Source organism: Tachysurus vachellii, chromosome 5 (assembly GCF_030014155.1).
Source record: "Tachysurus vachellii isolate PV-2020 chromosome 5, HZAU_Pvac_v1, whole genome shotgun sequence".
NCBI lineage: Eukaryota > Metazoa > Chordata > Actinopteri > Siluriformes > Bagridae > Tachysurus > Tachysurus vachellii.
This window is the reverse complement of record NC_083464.1, coordinates 22,354,781-22,372,903: the sequence shown is the minus strand read 5'-3', so window position 1 is coordinate 22,372,903 and position 18,123 is coordinate 22,354,781. Positions and strand designations below refer to the sequence as shown.

Here is an 18,123-nt window from a genome sequence, read left to right as displayed (position 1 = left end):
AATTAGATAGTCTAAGTAGGAATTTGTGTTTATAATGAAGTGAAAACGAGAGGAATTAAGTATGCAGTGTGTATTAGGAGTGTTAATATATTACTAGATCCACTTAGTATTTACACACACTTACTGTATAAATGTGAACAGAAAGAACAAGTACGCATTTGTAAGCATAAGAAATAACAAAGCTCAGAAATATGAAAGCTAAGAAAACACAAAATTGCGAAAACGTATTTAGACACCACAAATGAGCAAAGTTTGTACTGTTGCAAAGCTGATGTTGGTGATAAGAGCTTAAAATATGACTATGGTAAGAAGTAATTTGCACTGTGGTTCAGTGTTGGTGCTTTCATCTTGGCAAATCGGTTTCAATTCCCCAGTGTTCTAAAGAGTCCTCTGAAGAACTTGGGCTGTCCAAATCCTCCATAAATAAATCAGGACTTTGGCTAGGTCATGTGAGTTCCGCCACCTTTTATTTGCAAACAGTCAAGTGATTTTGGATGAATGTTTGGAGTTTTTGTCTTGTTGCAACATCCATCTTCTCTCCAAATTCAGTTTCTTGGCTAAGGAGATTAAATTCTTCTCTAATGTATGACATGTAATGCCCCAGTACCTTTGAAGAGAAACAGCCTCATATCATGATGCTCTTCATGCGGCTCTTTTTTTTTTCTCCATACAAGGCAAGCTGCATTATTGCCAAAATGACCAAAGTATAATTTTCCCCTAAAATATAATTTGATTTATCTAAAGAGCCTGATCTCTATATTTTGTGGGTTGTATGTGAAGTATAGTCAGCATTAAATAAAATCGTGACTCCAAACATTTTTTCCCCATAAGACTATAAAATTGTCAAAATTAATATATTCCAAATATTTATGATGCATATAGATGAACCACTATAACAAAAATAACCAGAATGTTTGTTGAAATGTTGTATAAATGTTTAAAAACTGACTTTGTTCAAAATATTTAAACATGTGTTAGTTATTTGGGTTGCCATGATTCAGGTTAATTAGGACAGTCTTCAAATTTAATAAGTGGATAGAGGAAAAGGGAAGGGAAATAATTGACGCATAAAAACCCCAAACAATTTCATAAATTACTGGAACATGATGATTAAAATATGGAGATTATTATTATTATTATTATTATTATTATTATTATTTTACAAATAATACTTTTTTAATTGTGTAATTGATGGATAAAAGATAAAAGCAGTAAAAATATTTCACATCTTAACATGTTGTGAAGATGGTATCCACTACCATACTTTTTCAGAATTTGATATAAATAATTTCAACAAGTAATAATACTGAAGAACAAGAAATAATAATGTAGTAGCAGACAAACATGAAGTGCAATTATATAACAGTACAGTACATACTTTAAGAATAGGAAAATTGATGGACTAAACATGTAGTGAGTTATATGTAGTAAGAAAAGTAAAAGTGCATTGTTCAGAATTACAGTAGACTTTATAGAATCCTAAGGGATGTGTAAGATGGACATGTCCGTGTCGAGGAGTGTGATGGCCTGAGGGTAAAAGATCCTGCTGAGACTCTCAGTTTTAACTGTTCCACTACAGAAAGTCTTGCTCTGATTGCAATGACAATGTGGAAATTCAAGAACTGTCACACTGAACTGAACTCATCTTATGTTTTGTGTATTTTATTTTTCTGCCTCTTAGATCCACAAGGAAAGAATATTATGTAAGTGATTTATACTTTCCTCCCATGTCCATGTACAGCATCTTGTTTGTGTTTCTGACTTTTTCTTTCTTTCGTGATTCGTCATGCATTTTTCCTGTATCAGTCAACTTTGATTGATTTGTGTTGATTATTCCTGTTTGCTCTTTGATGCATTGCATGTGTTTTATGAATGTTTTGTATAATCTGTGTCGTTTATTATTCTTTACTGTTCTATTAAAATTTCTATTTTTATGTTACTCTCCTTTGTTGTTTTTTTTTTTCTTTTTGATTCGCATCTATCCCTATGTCTAGAAGCCTAATCAGAACATCTGATGCTACAAAACAATAACAACTCACATGCTTTTCCAGTTGTCTCAACCCTCTGGACTTTTTGGTACTTGTTTTAATTTTCATGTTTTTGTTTGTCCCTAGTTACCCCTGACCAAGTAGGCAAAGCAATACTCTCTCTAATGTATGAAGCTCGAGTCCCCCCTGGTGCATAGGCCAGTCTGTTCATGTAGCCAAAATCAAAGAGTGTTACCTTTCATGTAAATGCCACTTCATGACACACTGACAGATGATACATGCAAAATGTCCTATCAAGTAGAATTTGGAGATTTAGATTAAAATACTTAAATTAGATCAAAAATTTAGAAAGAAAGAAAGCAAGAAAAAAAGCAAGCACTCAGTTAATCAATTACACTACACTACAGCAACACTGTTCAGATTGTGGCCACATACTGTAGCATACACATTTTTTGTTTCTATCTATAAACTATGATCCTGCTACATAAAATACACATATTTTGCCCAAAACAACAAGTGTCACCACTTTAAATTGTTTAGTTCAGGAGTGTCCGATTGTATCTGCAAAGGTGGTGTACTTAACCACGTATTGTGTATGCTTGCCCCCTGTAGGTCAGAAACTGAAACAACTACAACTACTAACCCTAAGTCTAGGCTGTTATTCTGTCCATAATCATCATCTTCTTTCATTCATTCATTCATTCATTCATTTTCTACCGCTTATCCGAACTACCTCGGGTCACGGGGAGCCTGTGCCTATCTCAGACGTCATTGGGCATCAAGGCAGGATACACCCTGGAGGGAATGCTAACCCATTGCAGGGCACACACACACTCATTCACACACTAGGGACAATTTTCCAGAGATGCCAATCAACCTACCATGCATGTCTTTGGACCGGGGGAGGAAACCGGAGTACCCGGAGGAAACCCCCGAGGCACGGGGAGAACATGCAAACTCCACACACACATGGCAGAGGCGGGAATCAAACCCCCAACCATGGAGGTGTGAGGCGAATGTGCTAACCACTAAGCCACCGTGCACCCCTCATCTTCTTTCATACTATATCTAAACACCAGTGGGATTAGAAAACCTGACTTCTGACACATCTGATCTCTTCTTCTCTACCACCAAACGTTCTTGTCATGAAACGGAGCCTGAAGGTTCCCCAGTTCACCTGGTTTAGCACCATGAAGCAGTGTTTCTCATACTGGTCTGTGAGTTTTGTTACAGTGCTAGAAATAACAATCTAATATTATCTACTGTGTGTTTATATAATGTCAAGTAAGGCACATCTATAAACAGACACAGACAGACAGCCACAACTTGGACCTAATGCATTTTCTCTGTGGAAATGTCAGGAATTAAAACCATCTAAAACAACTAATTATTGTTATACACATTCATTCATTTTCTACATTTAAATTCATATTTGCATAATTGTATTATATTCTGAGGAGGTCTGTGATGTTTAATTACAGTTTACTGCTGCTGATGGCCTCACGTGCACAGCTTGTGAAGATGCTTGGCCTCACGTGCACAGCTTGTGAAGGTGCTTGGCCTCACGTGCACAGCCTGTGAAGGTGCTTAGGAACAATGTCTATTGTTTAAAAGAGCTATACAAAAAAATTTACATTGAATAGAAGTCATGTTAAATATACAGGATTTTTTAACAAACATGTGGAGTGGAAACACTGTAACTAACACAAAAGGTAGGTCACTAATTATAGCAGAAAAAGTTAACCTCGTTGCTACAAGGGGATCTCCATTGTTGTTGTTTTCCATCACTTTGTAATGTTATTATATAATCCATATATTTATTTAAAACACAGTTTAATAAACATTATAAGAAACGAAACTATTCTGTGAAACATTCAAATAGTAAAGGAGAAAAGGTTGTGTTGAGATACAACTGGACCACTAGGTGGTACCTCAAGAACAGGTAGAATCCTGTAGAAATCAAATTCAATTGCGATTGCGAGATTAAAAAAATTGTCTTTTTTTTAAAATCCATTTAGTATTCATCCCAGTAAATGTTCTCGTTCCATGACAGAGGAAACCAGTCACAAGCTCTTATTTTTTTTAATTAAATATAGCACAGGGATAGTTATAAAATCATAAGGCAAAATGTGTCCCCCAACTCTCACAATTGCCTTAAAAATGAAAGAAAAAAAGGAGGTGGTTCAATTATATCTGAATCTGCATCATGATTGCTATAAAGCTGCTTTGTGAATATGTCTAAAACTAAAGGTACATTTACCAGGTTTTATCTGTTGTGTGAATAAAAGCTGTAAATGTTGTTCCAAGTTATGTATTTAAAAAACTACAAGCCACAGGAAACCAATCGCATGCCCTTGTTTTAATACAGAACAGGGAAAGTTAGACAAACTTCATACCGTTCATATACTCCAGAGATGTGTGGCAATTGCACTACCTCAAACACTGGTCCTAATGCTAGTCGGGAGAATAAATAAGAAATAATACAGTACACACATATACTTGTTTAAAAACGTCAATTTATTCAAAAACTGATTCAAAATAATAATAATAATAATAATCTGTACATTCCCTGGAAATAATAATTTACAGCATCATTAAATGGTCAAACACTCTTCTGATTCATTTAGTGGTGATTAATGAAGAACCAGTCATGGCTGAAAGAATAAACCCAGGTCAGGTGATTAAAACATTCAAAACTCATGGATGGCATCAGACAAAACCTTTCGTGGACAGGAATCTGTCTATCATGTCAAAGGATCTTGCTGGTTGGTCATAAGGCAAAATATGTCCCCCACCTCTCACAATCACCTTATAAACAAGAAAAAAGGAGAAGTCTCTATCAGGGTCTCAAACATAGTAATATGCATAAATGACATGGAAAGTCCAAAGAAAATATGCTAAGATTAGAAGCCAATTCAACACATAAATACCAACAGACACATAGCAAAGCGTTTGCAGTAAGAATTGCTGTAAATATTGTCCCGTTTGTCCTATTGGATTAAAAATAAGATAAAAATATATATAATAAATAAAAAGGTGCTTACCTGGTAGAACTCTTCCACTTGCCGGATGTACCCAGCTATCTCTGTGTCACTTGGCTGCAACTTCCAGTAGTACCGCTCGGCTTGTTTATAGGCATCTGCCCCAGTCCAGTTCACCGTGGGCAGGAAGCGTTCAGTCAGTGGAGCTGCAACGATCACATCCAGCTGTCCGCTGTACATCAGCACCTACACACAATCACACACGACGGTGATACACTGTAGTAGATTATAAGATGTGGAGACCACAAGACAAAAGTGCAAAGCTAAAGTTAAAAGCAAGTCAGGATTGTAACAATCATCTCCACAATTACAATACAGGAGCAACGAGCTGTAGCTCACTGAGTACTAAAGTACACTACAGTGCTGCATCTTCTCACCCTGTAGTTGTCCATGAGGACACCAAGCCAGGGTTTGATGGACTTCATTACATCCTGGAGAAGATGTTTCTCCACCTCTGAGCCATCGTGAAATGTCAGGTTTCCTACATGGATAGAGCTTCTCACTGTGGGCAGTGTCACAAAACTGCTAAAATACTCCTGATCTTCAGGCTCCTGTATCGAGAAACAGCACCAACAGACAGAATACAGATCAATGGCTGTATGACTTTTGGTTGTTTCCCTATTAATAGTCCAAAATACACCACAGTCAATCATTTGTGTCAATCATTTAAAAATGACGGTGTGCAAACTTTTGCATACAACGGTATATACACTGAGGAAAAAACCTCACTGATTGTAGTTGATTCAAACACACACCTCGATTACAGGTGATTGAACTGAGTTACTTTAACATAATTAGTTTTTGTACACACGATATGATCGGAGCTCTCACCTGAGCTGAGTATCCAACCCATGACTCCTGTTTAGCAACCGCCACATTAGTACTGTGCTAATCTACTGTGTATAATTTAAGTGCCTAAATTTAATACTATAGTTATAGTGTAGTTCCAACTGTTACCAAGATCCTAAATAAGATCTCTCCAGATATAATTAACTGGCTACATATGACCTTTTTCCAGTTTACATTATTTCTCAAAAGTGACACCAAAGGCTGAAGTATCAAAAAATAGCTCATCATAAAGTAACAGTTCTATTTCAGTAACACATATTAATTAATAACTGAAATACCTCTACAAAACCTCCCCTGCAAAAATTGCGAAGTCATTTGGTTTATTTGCCAAAACATGGAGGCAGGGTGCCCTGCGATGGGTTGGCACTCCGTCCAGGGTGTATCCCCCGGTCCAAAGACATGCATGGTAGGTTGATTGGCATCTCTGGAAAATTGTCCCTAGTGTGTGATTGCGTGAGTGAATGAGAGTGTGTGTGCCCTGCGATGGGTTGGCACTCCGTCCAGGGTGTATCCTGCCTTGATCCCCAATGACGCCTGAGATAGGCACAGGCTCCCCGTGACCCGAGGTAGTTCGGATAAGCGGTAGAAGATGAATGAATGAATGAATGAATGAATGAATGGAGGCAGGGTCAAAGGCGACAAAGTCTCTGTACCTGACACTGCATGTAGTTAAAGTAGTTTGTGCATCCGGTAGCATTCTGAAAGAATGACGGATAAGGAACAAGGTCTCCATTCAGTAGGCTGTCAAAAACCTAACAGAAAGAGGAAGCACTTTATTATGCATCAAAATCAAATAAACAAATGTTCTAATTCTAACAATTTAGCTTTCATTTTCAGCACAAAACTAGTTTTTTAAAATACAAAGATGTGCTGTGATGGTTAAAGCACCTTGAAGGCTTCTATCCATTTCTCCTGCTGGATGAGTTTGACACCATCATCTGTCTGCTTCTTCACATACTGCCTCTGTAGCTCATCCACCATGCCAGTTTGATACAGGAAATCTGCATAGCCTCCCAACATCTAAGAGAAATATCCACAAATCAGAACTCTGTGCTTTGTCTGAAATTACAGCCTCTCTCAGTAATAAAGACGACAATGGAGAAGAAAAAAAAAAAAAAACAATTATTCACCCAGCAATTCAAATTCTACAAAAGTAGTATGACATGACCGTGAATGACTATAGAATCAACCTTAAAGTAAAAAAACGACATATCTATAAAACATTATAAAATCTAAAATATACTATATGTATATAGATCAGTGTGCAACATCAGTATATGTAAATATATGTAATGAATGCTGTGTAAGGGGGGCACGGTGGCTTAGTGGTTAGCACGTTCGCCTCACACCTCCAGGGTTGGGGTTCGATTCCCGCCTCCACCTTGTGTGTGTGGAGTTTGCATGTTCTCCCCGTGCCTCGGGGGTTTCCTCCGGGTACTCCGGTTTCCTCCCCCGGTCCAAAGACATGCATGGTAGGTTGATTGGCATCTCGGGAAAATTGTCCCTAGTGTGTGATTGAATGAGTGTGTGTGTGTGTGCCCTGCGATGGGTTGGCACTCCGTCCAGGGTGTATCCTGCCTTGATGCCCGATGACGCCTGAGATAGGCACAGGCTCCCCGTGACCCGAGGTAGTTCGGATAAGCGGTAGAAGATGAATGAGAGAGTGAGTGAGAATGCTGTGTAATGTCAGCCTGAGGTAGTGGATGATGTGCAGACAATCCAAATCCAAGCTCTAGTCCTACTTGCAACTTTATTTATTAAATACCCCACTAGCAGGGACTTGCCCATATTAGCCAGGGCATATTCAACTATAGTATCCAGTTCATTTTGAGCTAAAATAATTAGCTATGTATTGCTGTATTAAGCGTGCAATTACTCTGCATCACTCTGCATGTTGTACACTGGATTCACGGTGCACATTGTGTAACGCTATTGTAAACTAACAAAGGAATATAGTTTAAGAAAGTCCACTACAAATTAGCTCTAAGATTTTTAAGGCAGTGAAGCACTGCTTAAGGCTACACTTTTACTGATGTGTAAAAAAGGTGTGCAGCTTTAAACTGGACATTGTAGTGAGGTTTGTATTAGACTTGGAATTTGGTCTACAAACTCAAAACGCTTGGACTAATTTAGAGCATTAAATCATTCTCTCTCACGCTCTCTCCCTCTCTATCTCTCTCTCTCATGCGCTCTTCGTCCCTCTCTCTCTCTCTCATGCGCTCTTCGTCCCTCTCTCTCTCTCTCTCATGCGCTCTTCGTCCCTCTCTCTCTCTCTCTCTCTCTCATGCGCTCTTCGTCCCTCTCTCTCTCTCTCTCTCTCATGCGCTCTTCGTCCCTCTCTCTCTCTCTCATGCGCTCTTCGTCCCTCTCTCTCTCTCTCATGCGCTCTTCGTCCCTCTCTCTCTCTCTCTCTCTCTCTCTCTCTCTCTCATGCGCTCTTCGTCCCTCTCTCTCTCTCTCTCTCTCTCTCTCTCTCTCTCATGCGCTCTTCGTCCCTCTCTCTCTCTCTCATGCGCTCTTCGTCCCTCTCTCTCTCTCTCATGCGCTCTTCGTCCCTCTCTCTCTCTCTCTCTCTCTCTCTCTCATGCGCTCTTCGTCCCTCTCTCTCTCTCTCATGCGCTCTTCGTCCCTCTCTCTCTCTCTCATGCGCTCTTCGTCCCTCTCTCTCTCGCTCACATGCGCTCTTCGTCCCTCTCTCTCTCTCTCTCTCTCTCTCTCTCATGCGCTCTTCGTCCCTCTCTCTCTCTCTCATGCGCTCTTCGTCCCTCTCTCTCTCTCTCATGCGCTCTTCGTCCCTCTCTCTCTCGCTCACATGCGCTCTTCGTCCCTCTCTCTCTCTCACGCGCTCTTCGTCCCTCTCTCTCTCTCTCTCTCACATGCGCTCTTCGTCCCCCCTCTCTCTCTCATGCGCTCTTCGTCCCCCTCTCTCTCGCTCATGCGCTCTTCATCCCTCTTTCTCTCTCATGCGTCTCACTCTCCGTCTCTCTCATGCGTCTCACTCTCCGTCTCACTCTCCGTCTCTCTCATGCGTCTCACTCTCCGTCTCTCTCATGCGTCTCACTCTCCGTCTCACTCTCCGTCTCACTCTCCGTCTCACTCTCCGTCTCACTCTCCGTCTCCGTCCCATCTCTTTCTCTCATACTCACACAGATCTTTAATTCAATCACTTAAATTCATCCACTCACCATCTCAGGATCACATAATCCATCTCCAATAGCCACCCCCTTGAAATTAATCTTCACCTTGGCAGAAGGATTATTCTTGTGGATGTAGTAGCCAATCGCTGGAACATACTTTCCTGCATAGGACTACACCGCAAAGGAAATGGCGAGAAAGATTATAAAAACTGTGTCAACCTGTGTCAAAAAAAACAATGCAGTCTATCCCTTGTGATATATACAAGCAGCACAGCTACTCTAAAGTATCGAGTGTTATCACTGTTATTGAGAGGATGAGAGCAGAGCAGTGCTGTCTTCCCACTCACCTCTCCTGTGGCGTAGAACTCATTGGGCTGAAACTCACTAAAAAGCTGGAAGAACTGAATCAGTGCACTGCAATGCAGCAAAAATACAGCAGACATGTTAAAAAACAACAACAGGAATGTGGACAGAAAAGCCTTACTTTATAATACAGGAATATTCCTGGCCAGCTTACTTGTAAAGATCTCTGCCAACATCATCCTGGTTTCTGGCAAAGCCTTTATCATCAGCGGTGAAACTCCATCCAGTGCCCACCTAATGGAGCATGCATAATTACTCAAAGGTCACAGACAGAGGCCACACAATAAAGTTATATTAATATACTAACTTTATTTGACAGCAATCTAACAACAATAACCTAAGAACGAAACACATGATCTGCAATGGATGACCTTAGATCGAATCCATAGAAATGGACTAACTTACCGGGTTGTCAATGTACAGAACTGAGTATGTGGAAGTCCAGGGGAAGTCCCTGTATCCCACTTCGATTAAAGAGAGAAAGAAATCTGTTAAGTAAGAACTAAAACACTAGAATATCATGGGCTTAACGTTTATATAGGACACACTACACAACAAATTAAACAGCACTAACTGATAACGTTCAACAGACGACATGCACTCACATGTGAGATTCTTATAGACAAAGTAAGGCCCATGTTCTACAAAAAGCCCAAACATGGACGTGCCTCCAGGGCCTCCCTGAAGCCACAGCAGCACAGGAGCACTCTCGGGTTTTATCTGTACATAGAAACTCATTAGAAACTCATCTGTACAAAGAAGCATTTAAAATGTGTAGTAAATGGCTACGTTTTTGCCTTATTTGATGATCGATTTCAATATATAATTAAAAAAAAAAAAAAAAACATGTCTGCAATTAGTTAAAAATGCGTGCATGCATCTCAGGCAACAATATTTCAGATTTATGTCATATGAACCCTGCTTAAAATTCCACAAACCCCAAAAAACACATTCCCTTATCTCTGTTCCCAGAATATTCAGGAAATCCAATGCAACATGTGACTGAAAATTACATAGATATTTCATAGGGGTGAGTAACAGGGTTATTCAAATGTTGTGACATATGTCATAACCTTAAAAAAAGATGACTTATGAGAAGTATGAGAAGTAAAATGGATTAACACATTAATAAAACATATATTATTAGTAGTAGTATTTTATTATTTATATTTTGAGGTAAAGTGTAGTTGTGATAGTGGAACTGGGACAAACAAAACTTATTGGGACTTACTGTTTGTAAGAGGTTTTATTATTGTATATATAAATATATCAATTCGTGTACAAAGATCGTAGTGAAAGACATTTATTTAAAATGTATTTTAACTTTACTTTGCATAGATATTTATAATGGCAGTGGGACACAAATGGCACCTATTTCTGAAATGTAGGGCACCTAAGCACCACAGTTCTCACCATTCATGCTGTTATGAAATGGTAAATACAATTCCATCTACTAAATTTCATTCTTACCTGTGCAGGAAAGAACCAGAAGAAGAGGTTACTGTTGTAGCTTTTGTTGACTGTGAGATAGCCAGAGTAACTCTTTACATTAGCACCAGGTAGAGGGCCGACCAAGCTCAGCTTTCTGGCTGTAAACCAAGATCAAAAAAATGTGTTTTGATTTTTCAGTGGAAGACAAAATAGTGTTTCTATCTCAGCCAAGGAGGCTTTTGACATCCACGTCCAAAGAAAAAAAATGCAAAAAAAAAAAAAGTTGAACAAGTTCTTAAATTTGTAATCATTTGTGCACTTTATAAAGAATAAATACTTTCCAAATATTTAAACTGATGGAACAAACTGATGAACCCTTAAGGGGTCAAGATTTAACTTTTACTTCTCCAAGACTGTAAAGGACTATATTGGATCCATTAATATTGAATTTGTCAGTAATTGCTCTTGTGTGACCGATCAGCGAACCCCACAATTGGGTCGAACAATTCATTTAATGCCCTTTTTCGCCTTAATAGTCTAAATACTGTCTACCATAAGCAGGTCCAGTAGTCCTGACTATTCATGGTTATATTTTAGCCGTCAGTATTGATTTTAAGAAAGCAGAACTGGCTATGAACAACAGTGACTTTTACTGACTATAACTCTTCTCCTCACTTGTAAACTTCCTTTTAACCAGCTCATGTGACTATAAACTGCAGTGCAAACAAACACCATCTTGTCCCCTAAGTCTTGACTTTTTGTATTTGCCATATTTATTTTATGCCATCATGCTGTAGCAGGAAAGGAACCACAAAAACACTTGTCTTGTATCTCGAATAAAATAGATTTAAGGTTATTTGTCACATGTATATTATATACTATATACTCTATTAGATACATGTAATGCAGCAAAATGTTTCTCCTTATTTACTCATACCACAGTGCAAAAAAAAAAAAAAGAACAAACAATAAACTAGGGACATAATGAAACTTATTAAAAACAGAATCAAACAGAATAAACATATAGTAAAATATATCAGTCTATGGAGAAAGGTAATGAGGATAAAACTGAATGTATCACAATGTATACACAACTATACATGTGCAAAAACTTTTCCCTTTAGTGCACACTAAAATATACAGATTCACTTAAGTGTATAATCCAATCACACACAGGTATACACACACAAACACACACACACAAAGTTTGCACTCTAGGGAAACATTTTATACACACACACAGCTGTGTTTAGCATTAAACACGTGTTGGGTCAGACACCTACCTTCCTCTGTCTTGCCTTGTTCAATATATGGAGTGAGGAACAGAGGTTTTCCGGGGTCTGATCCAACAGATCCTCCTTCACTAACACGGAGAGATTTTCTGCAGAAGAATGAAGAGCAACCCCTGGACCACACCGACTCCCAAAACACAGCAAAGAGCAAGACAACCAGGAACTTCGTCATTCTGGAGCTTCAAGAAGAAAAATCGACACTTAAGAAGAAATTATGTTTCCTGTTATCATCAACTGAACAAGAGCAAAACATTATAGGAGCTGCAGCAGATACTTTGTAACTCATATTCGACTGTATAACTTGAATGGAGTCGAATGAACTCGAAGCTGTATAACATGATTCAGCTTTGTGGAGTCTCCATCTGGCCTGATTAGGACATCAAAATAACACTAACATTTTGCCCTTTAAACTATTACATTATTAAATCATGTGCTAATACAAATCAATCAATCAATAAAGAATACGCCTACCTTGAAAACAGATACCGCTCAGAGATACTCGGATGCTACTCTGACTCCTGCAGCTACCATTGAAACCTAACGAGTCACGTGGTATGTCATATGATCTCGAATCACGTGACTGTTTTTACCGAATGACGTCATGGTTAACCGTCCCTTTTTTTAATTGTATTAACGCTACTTACATGTTTTTATTTATAAATAAACATTTCTCACAAATTAAAAATTAAATCCTATTTTCTGGGAGTGGCTGCGTGTTACACTAAGGTATAAAAACAATATGTTAAAGGTGTATACAGAAAAAAAAAAGTTATAACAAGAAGATTGTGCTTGAAATGTATTTAAATTATAGATATAAACAAATTCCTGAGAATTTGCTCATTTTGGCTTACAAGTTATTTCCATTTATACAACTTAGGGTCAAGGGACTTGTTCAGGGGCCCAGCAAAGGCAGTGGTGGACCTGGGACTCGAACCCATAACCTTCTGGTCAGTAGTCCAACACCTTAAAGCCAGGGCAAAAGGGGCTACCTGGAGGGGGGAAAGGGGGGGAGTGTTTTCTTCAATGAGATAAGATAAAGATAAGATATTACTTTATTTGTCCCACAATGGGGAAATCTCTTTGTTACAGCAGTAAAAAATATATAAAAAGAATAAAGAATAAATACATAATATAATATACAGTATATACAAAAACAAAAATGTATAAAAAGAGTAGTGGTTACACTGAAGACATATTGCACATAGGTAATATTGCACATTTTTAAACATTTCTGTTATTGCACATGTTTAAAATGCTTTGTTATTGTTTATTATTGCAGTGAAACAGTAATAACAGTGTGTATTATGGTGACTGGTTCACCGGGAGCAGCTTTCATTGTAAAGTCTTATAGCAGCAGGGAGAAAAGACCGTCTGTATCGCTCCTTCAGACACTGAGGATGTAACAGTCTGTCACTGAAGGAGCTGCTCATAGCTGACACCATTTCATACAGGGCTTGAGAGTCATTCTCCAGCAATGATGATAGTTTTGCTATCATCCTCCTTTCTCCCACCTCCTGTACAGTGTCCAGAGGAATCTCCAGGACTGAGCTGGCCTTCCTGATCAGCTTGTCCAGTCTCTTCCTTTCTGCAGTAGAGATGCTGCTGAACCAGCATACCACACTATAGAATATGGCTGAGGCCACCACAGAGTCAAAAAAGGTCTTCAGTAGCTCTCCCTGCACTCCAAAAGACCTTAGTCTCCTCAGTAGAAAGAGTCTGCTCTGTCCTTTCTTATAGATTGACTCAGTATTGTCTGGCCAGTCCAGTTTGCTGTTCAGATGAACACCCATGTATCTGTAAGAGTGCACGCTCACAATGTCCTTTCCCTTAATGTTCACTGGTGGTAATGAAGTTTGTTTGTGCCTATGGAAATCCACCACCAGTTCTTTAGTTTTCCCCGCATTTAACTGGAGGCAGCACCGTTGGCACCAGTCCACAAAGTTCTGTATCAGTCCTCTGTACTCCCTGTCATCATCATCGTGATCAGACCGATGGAGGCAGAGTCATCAAAGAACTTCTGTAGGTGACAGGTTGCTGAGCTGAACATGAAGTCTGCAGTGTAGATGGTGAAGAGGAAAGGGGCCAGAACTGTTCCCTGTGGGGCTCCAGTGTTACAGACAATCATGTCAGACTCACACTCACGAGTCCTCACATACTGTGGTCAGTCTGTGTGGCAGTCCAATAATACTCACTCTATTTCACCTTATTTTTCCAAAAGCAAGATAATAATCTGTTTTTTTTTTGTTTTTTTTTTAACAATAATATATTTTTATTTAATATTAAATTCATTAATATTAAATTCTTTGTAGACTTTTATAAAAGTGAAAGATTAACACACAATGCTTATTTCTCCAACCACACTTTATTTTCACTAATACACGTTATTACTAACACTAATTACTAATACACATGAAAAATTGTAAAATAATATTATATATTATTTTCATACCAGTGTCAACGTGATAAATAAGATTAAGGTGCACTTGCTGCGCATGCGTAGAGCTGCGCGCGTTCCCGAGACGCGTGCACAGTTCCGCCGCTCGGCGCTCGCACTTTAAGAAGGCGGATACCGCGGAAGAGAGAGAGTGTGTGTGTTGACTGCGCGCTCTGAAGTGGCACATGGATCCCATACAGTAATAAACGCTCTTTTGCAGGCTGGAGAGAACATGACATAACCCGAAACGCTTAAACTTTTATCTCGTCCACTCTTTTTTTCCCCTCTGGGACGCTGACAGCTATAAATACGTGTATATAAACATCTTTGACGTCCTCGCGCACTGACGGTAGAAGCCACGCTGTAAATGCGGCGCGCGGGCAGCAGCTCCCGGCTGATCCACGGTTCCTGTGTCACTCGTCTGGGGCTGGATCAGGCGTCGTTGTGCGTTAGGTTGTAATAAAGAACCGGGCTGAGATGGACGACCTGATTCGATCTTGTGAGCGCGAGAGAAAGTGATGGCAGCTTCGAGTAACTCCAGTCTGTCAGGTTCCTCCGTGTCCTCCGGTGAGTAACATTTACCGTGCAATCTGTCTACAAACGCTCTTTTATTTGTCCCTTATTCAACGTTAAATAAAGGGTCGTTTAATGGGCGATTAAAGGTAGAACTTGGTGGCTGTTAGGACAAGCTATTGGCCCTGTGGGTTTGGCTTTATATAAAATGTTATTAGTCACTCATTAAAAAGCAGGACTGAGCACGCTGAGGTGTGTCATTCATTTCCACCTAACTGTTAAAGAAGCTTGTGTTTTCTTTGACACATGCATATGTAACATCTTTGTAGTCTTGTAGATAAAGACTGTAGCATGCATAAAGTTACACATACCCGGTCAGTGCGCGAGCGCGTCCGGGGTTTCACGTTATAACTAAACCATAGGCTTCAACGCAAACCGCATAATGCTGTACACCACTCGGTGCAGCAAGGATATCATTTTGGACTATTTTGAAATACTATTGAGTATAGTGTACGGTTTGGGGTATATTCTGACACTATTACAAGGTAGTTTTGGTCATAGCTGAACAGTAATGAGCTCGTGCTGGACTGGCACGCATGGCTGATTGACTGAGAGGTGCACGCCTTGCTGTTTAGAGCAGCCACAGATTGCTGCTTGTAAAGATTGTGCTGAGCATCCTTATTTAGATTTAAAAGTGAAGTGTGTTATTATTTTTCATTATTATTTAAGGCCAAAATAAAGCTTTATTCAAATCATGCTTTTTTTTGATAAGCTGTCATTGACAGAACACTTTATCCACAATATGACTATTACTAAACAGAGTTATAAAAAGCATGCTAGATCATGAATGTGTCATAAAACGTCATTGATTCCTGGAAAGGATTGCATTAATATCCTATTTGTTTATTGGCGTAGTTTTATCCAAAACCTTATGCTTATGACATCCTCTGAGTAAGTCCATATAATATGGATAAGCAGAGGTGAGATGGTTATGTACTTTAAGACAAGTTGTGTCATAATCTCACAAGCAAGATGGTTTGGTTTCAGACATCACAGGTGTTCACAGCAGTGGATCATATTACAAAATATGTCATATTATTTCAGGCCAGTAATCAGTTCTGATACCGGTACTCGGGATTGTCTCCCGGTGGTCTCTGAATGCTATTTAATGTCTAATTTACAATGTTGTAATGTAGTCATAGAGTGATGGACCGTAATCCAATCTTTTTAGCGTTTAAAGGAGATACATGATAAGAGTTTATAAAGTTTTAACAGCATGTAATTACCTCAAAGCTTTTTACCAGTCTGTCATCAGTGTAAAGTTTTCTGAGTGCTAATCCCATTCATTGCTTCACCTGAGGCATTAGTGCTGGTGCTAATTTCTTTTTCTTTTTTTTGCTAAAGCCAGAGCAGAGATATACATTTATTAGATATGTCAGAGCAGAGTTAATGTGCTTTGTTCACAGTCTATTAAACATGAAAACAGATCGGTGCAAATGTTTCAGGTAATGTTTCACTGCAATGAATGTAGAGCTTTGCGCATGTTTTCCTGCTATGAGTAAGTCATTAAGGCTTGTGCTGTGAACCCCAGGATAGCCAATTATCTGAAGAGCTGTTCCTGCTTTTTTCTTTTCACTTAAGAGACATTTTCCATTATTTCTTCTATATTAGTCAGGAAATTCATCACTGAGTAGGAAATTGAACATTTTCTGTTCTGTGTAAATGCTTAGAGCTTTTTATACCCAACAACTGGATGACTTTCAATATTCTGCTTCATATGCGTCATGTCTCTGTTTCAAACCCTTCAGTTCATAGCTCGCTACATACTTGCACAGTGGATAGAATGTCTACATAAGGGGTGGCCACACTGGTTAGCATGGCTGCCTCGCACCACTAGGGTCAAGGGTTTGATTCCCACACCTTGTTCTTTACGGGTTTCCTTTGGGTACACTGGTTTTCTGACATCACTCTATAAGACATGTATTATGGGCTGACTGGCATGTCTAAATTGTCTCTAGTGTGCCTTGCAGTGGGTTGTCTCCTTGTTCAGGGTGTCCTCTGCTTTGTGCCTCAAATCTCCAGAGATATACTTCAGGCTCCCTGTGATCCTGTGTTAAATAAGCTGTTCAGAAAAAAGATGGATGAATGGATGTCTGACCGAACACTGGTCGATGCATACAAGAATTAGATGCGAAAACCTTGTTTTGACTAGTAGCGTATAGAAATGTAATATAGTAATATAAAATGGGAGAAATACATTTTAGCCCACTGCATGCTGCTTAATGATGCAACATCGCCTAAAGCCATACTAAAGATGGTATATACAGCCAGATTCACACTGCGTTATAGCGTGTGAAGAGCAAATGAGCATGCAGGTGTTCAAACACATGGCATGTGCTGAGGAAGATAAGAACTTGGCTCCAGTTTGGACTCACTCCATCAGAAAAGCTGAGGGAGGCTCTGGGACAGCAGAGGGATGGTACTGGCGGAATGAGTTCTGATAACAAGGAATTCTCTGTCAAAGCAAAGGTCTTGCTCAGTGGGTGTGCCAATTCCTGTACTTTTTCTGTGGCAGGTAATTAGATCACCACTTCAGCAGAGTGCCTATACTGTAGGAGTGTATGATTCAATCTTTTTTGCAGTTCTTCAGGTGTGCAGGATCAAGACATCCCTGAGGTAACACGTTTTGCCAGGGACGGACGTGAGCGAACTGAGTTTGCACACACTGGCCTCGGCTCAAGTTTCGGTTTGTTGTGTATACCAAGATTTACTCCATGCTCTGAAAACTCCCACCTCTGCAGACACGTGCACACATATACAGAATCTCATTTCCTCCAAGAGAGATGCAAGCCCAAGCCAGCACTGCTTTGTGGTCCCTGAGCATTCCCAAACAGATTATGTTGTGCTTGTTGGTGAAGCGCTAGATTGGCGCTGCATCCGTGGGCTTAGGAAAGTCTGTTGTGCCTGTGGTGTGTCAAGGGCTGTGATTATTGCCGTGCCCTCAGCCCAATCTTCAAGACGTTGCTTGCCACTTTTTTGCCAGGCTCCCAGACTCCCTCACAAGCCTGTCATTAT

At 39.5% G+C, this 18,123-nt stretch overlaps 2 protein-coding genes across 2 annotated transcripts in view; one reads left to right on the top strand and one right to left on the bottom strand.

Annotated features, from left to right (window-relative positions):
* Nucleotides 1–4,486: 4,486 nt before the first annotated feature.
* On the bottom strand, nt 4,487–12,668 carry cpvl (carboxypeptidase vitellogenic like). The gene is made up of 13 exons (XM_060870491.1): nt 12,573–12,668; nt 12,093–12,280; nt 10,849–10,967; nt 9,984–10,098; nt 9,784–9,842; nt 9,533–9,612; nt 9,363–9,429; nt 9,064–9,186; nt 6,767–6,898; nt 6,532–6,630; nt 5,407–5,580; nt 5,033–5,215; nt 4,487–4,796 (listed from the first exon to the last, which is right to left on the bottom strand). The coding sequence occupies exons 2-13, from the start codon at nt 12,271–12,273 to the stop codon at nt 4,698–4,700; spliced, it is 1,431 nt and encodes a 476-aa protein (XP_060726474.1). The 5' UTR covers nt 12,274–12,280; nt 12,573–12,668; the 3' UTR covers nt 4,487–4,697.
* A 2,007-nt stretch (nt 12,669–14,675) lies between these two features.
* chn2 (chimerin 2) overlaps nt 14,676–18,123 on the top strand; it is a 46,405-nt gene continuing 42,957 nt past the window's right edge. Inside the window, exon 1 of the mRNA XM_060870490.1 lies at nt 14,676–15,102. Within this exon, the coding sequence (XP_060726473.1) occupies nt 15,054–15,102 (49 nt within the window). The 5' untranslated portion in view covers nt 14,676–15,053. The remainder of the gene's footprint in view (nt 15,103–18,123) is intronic.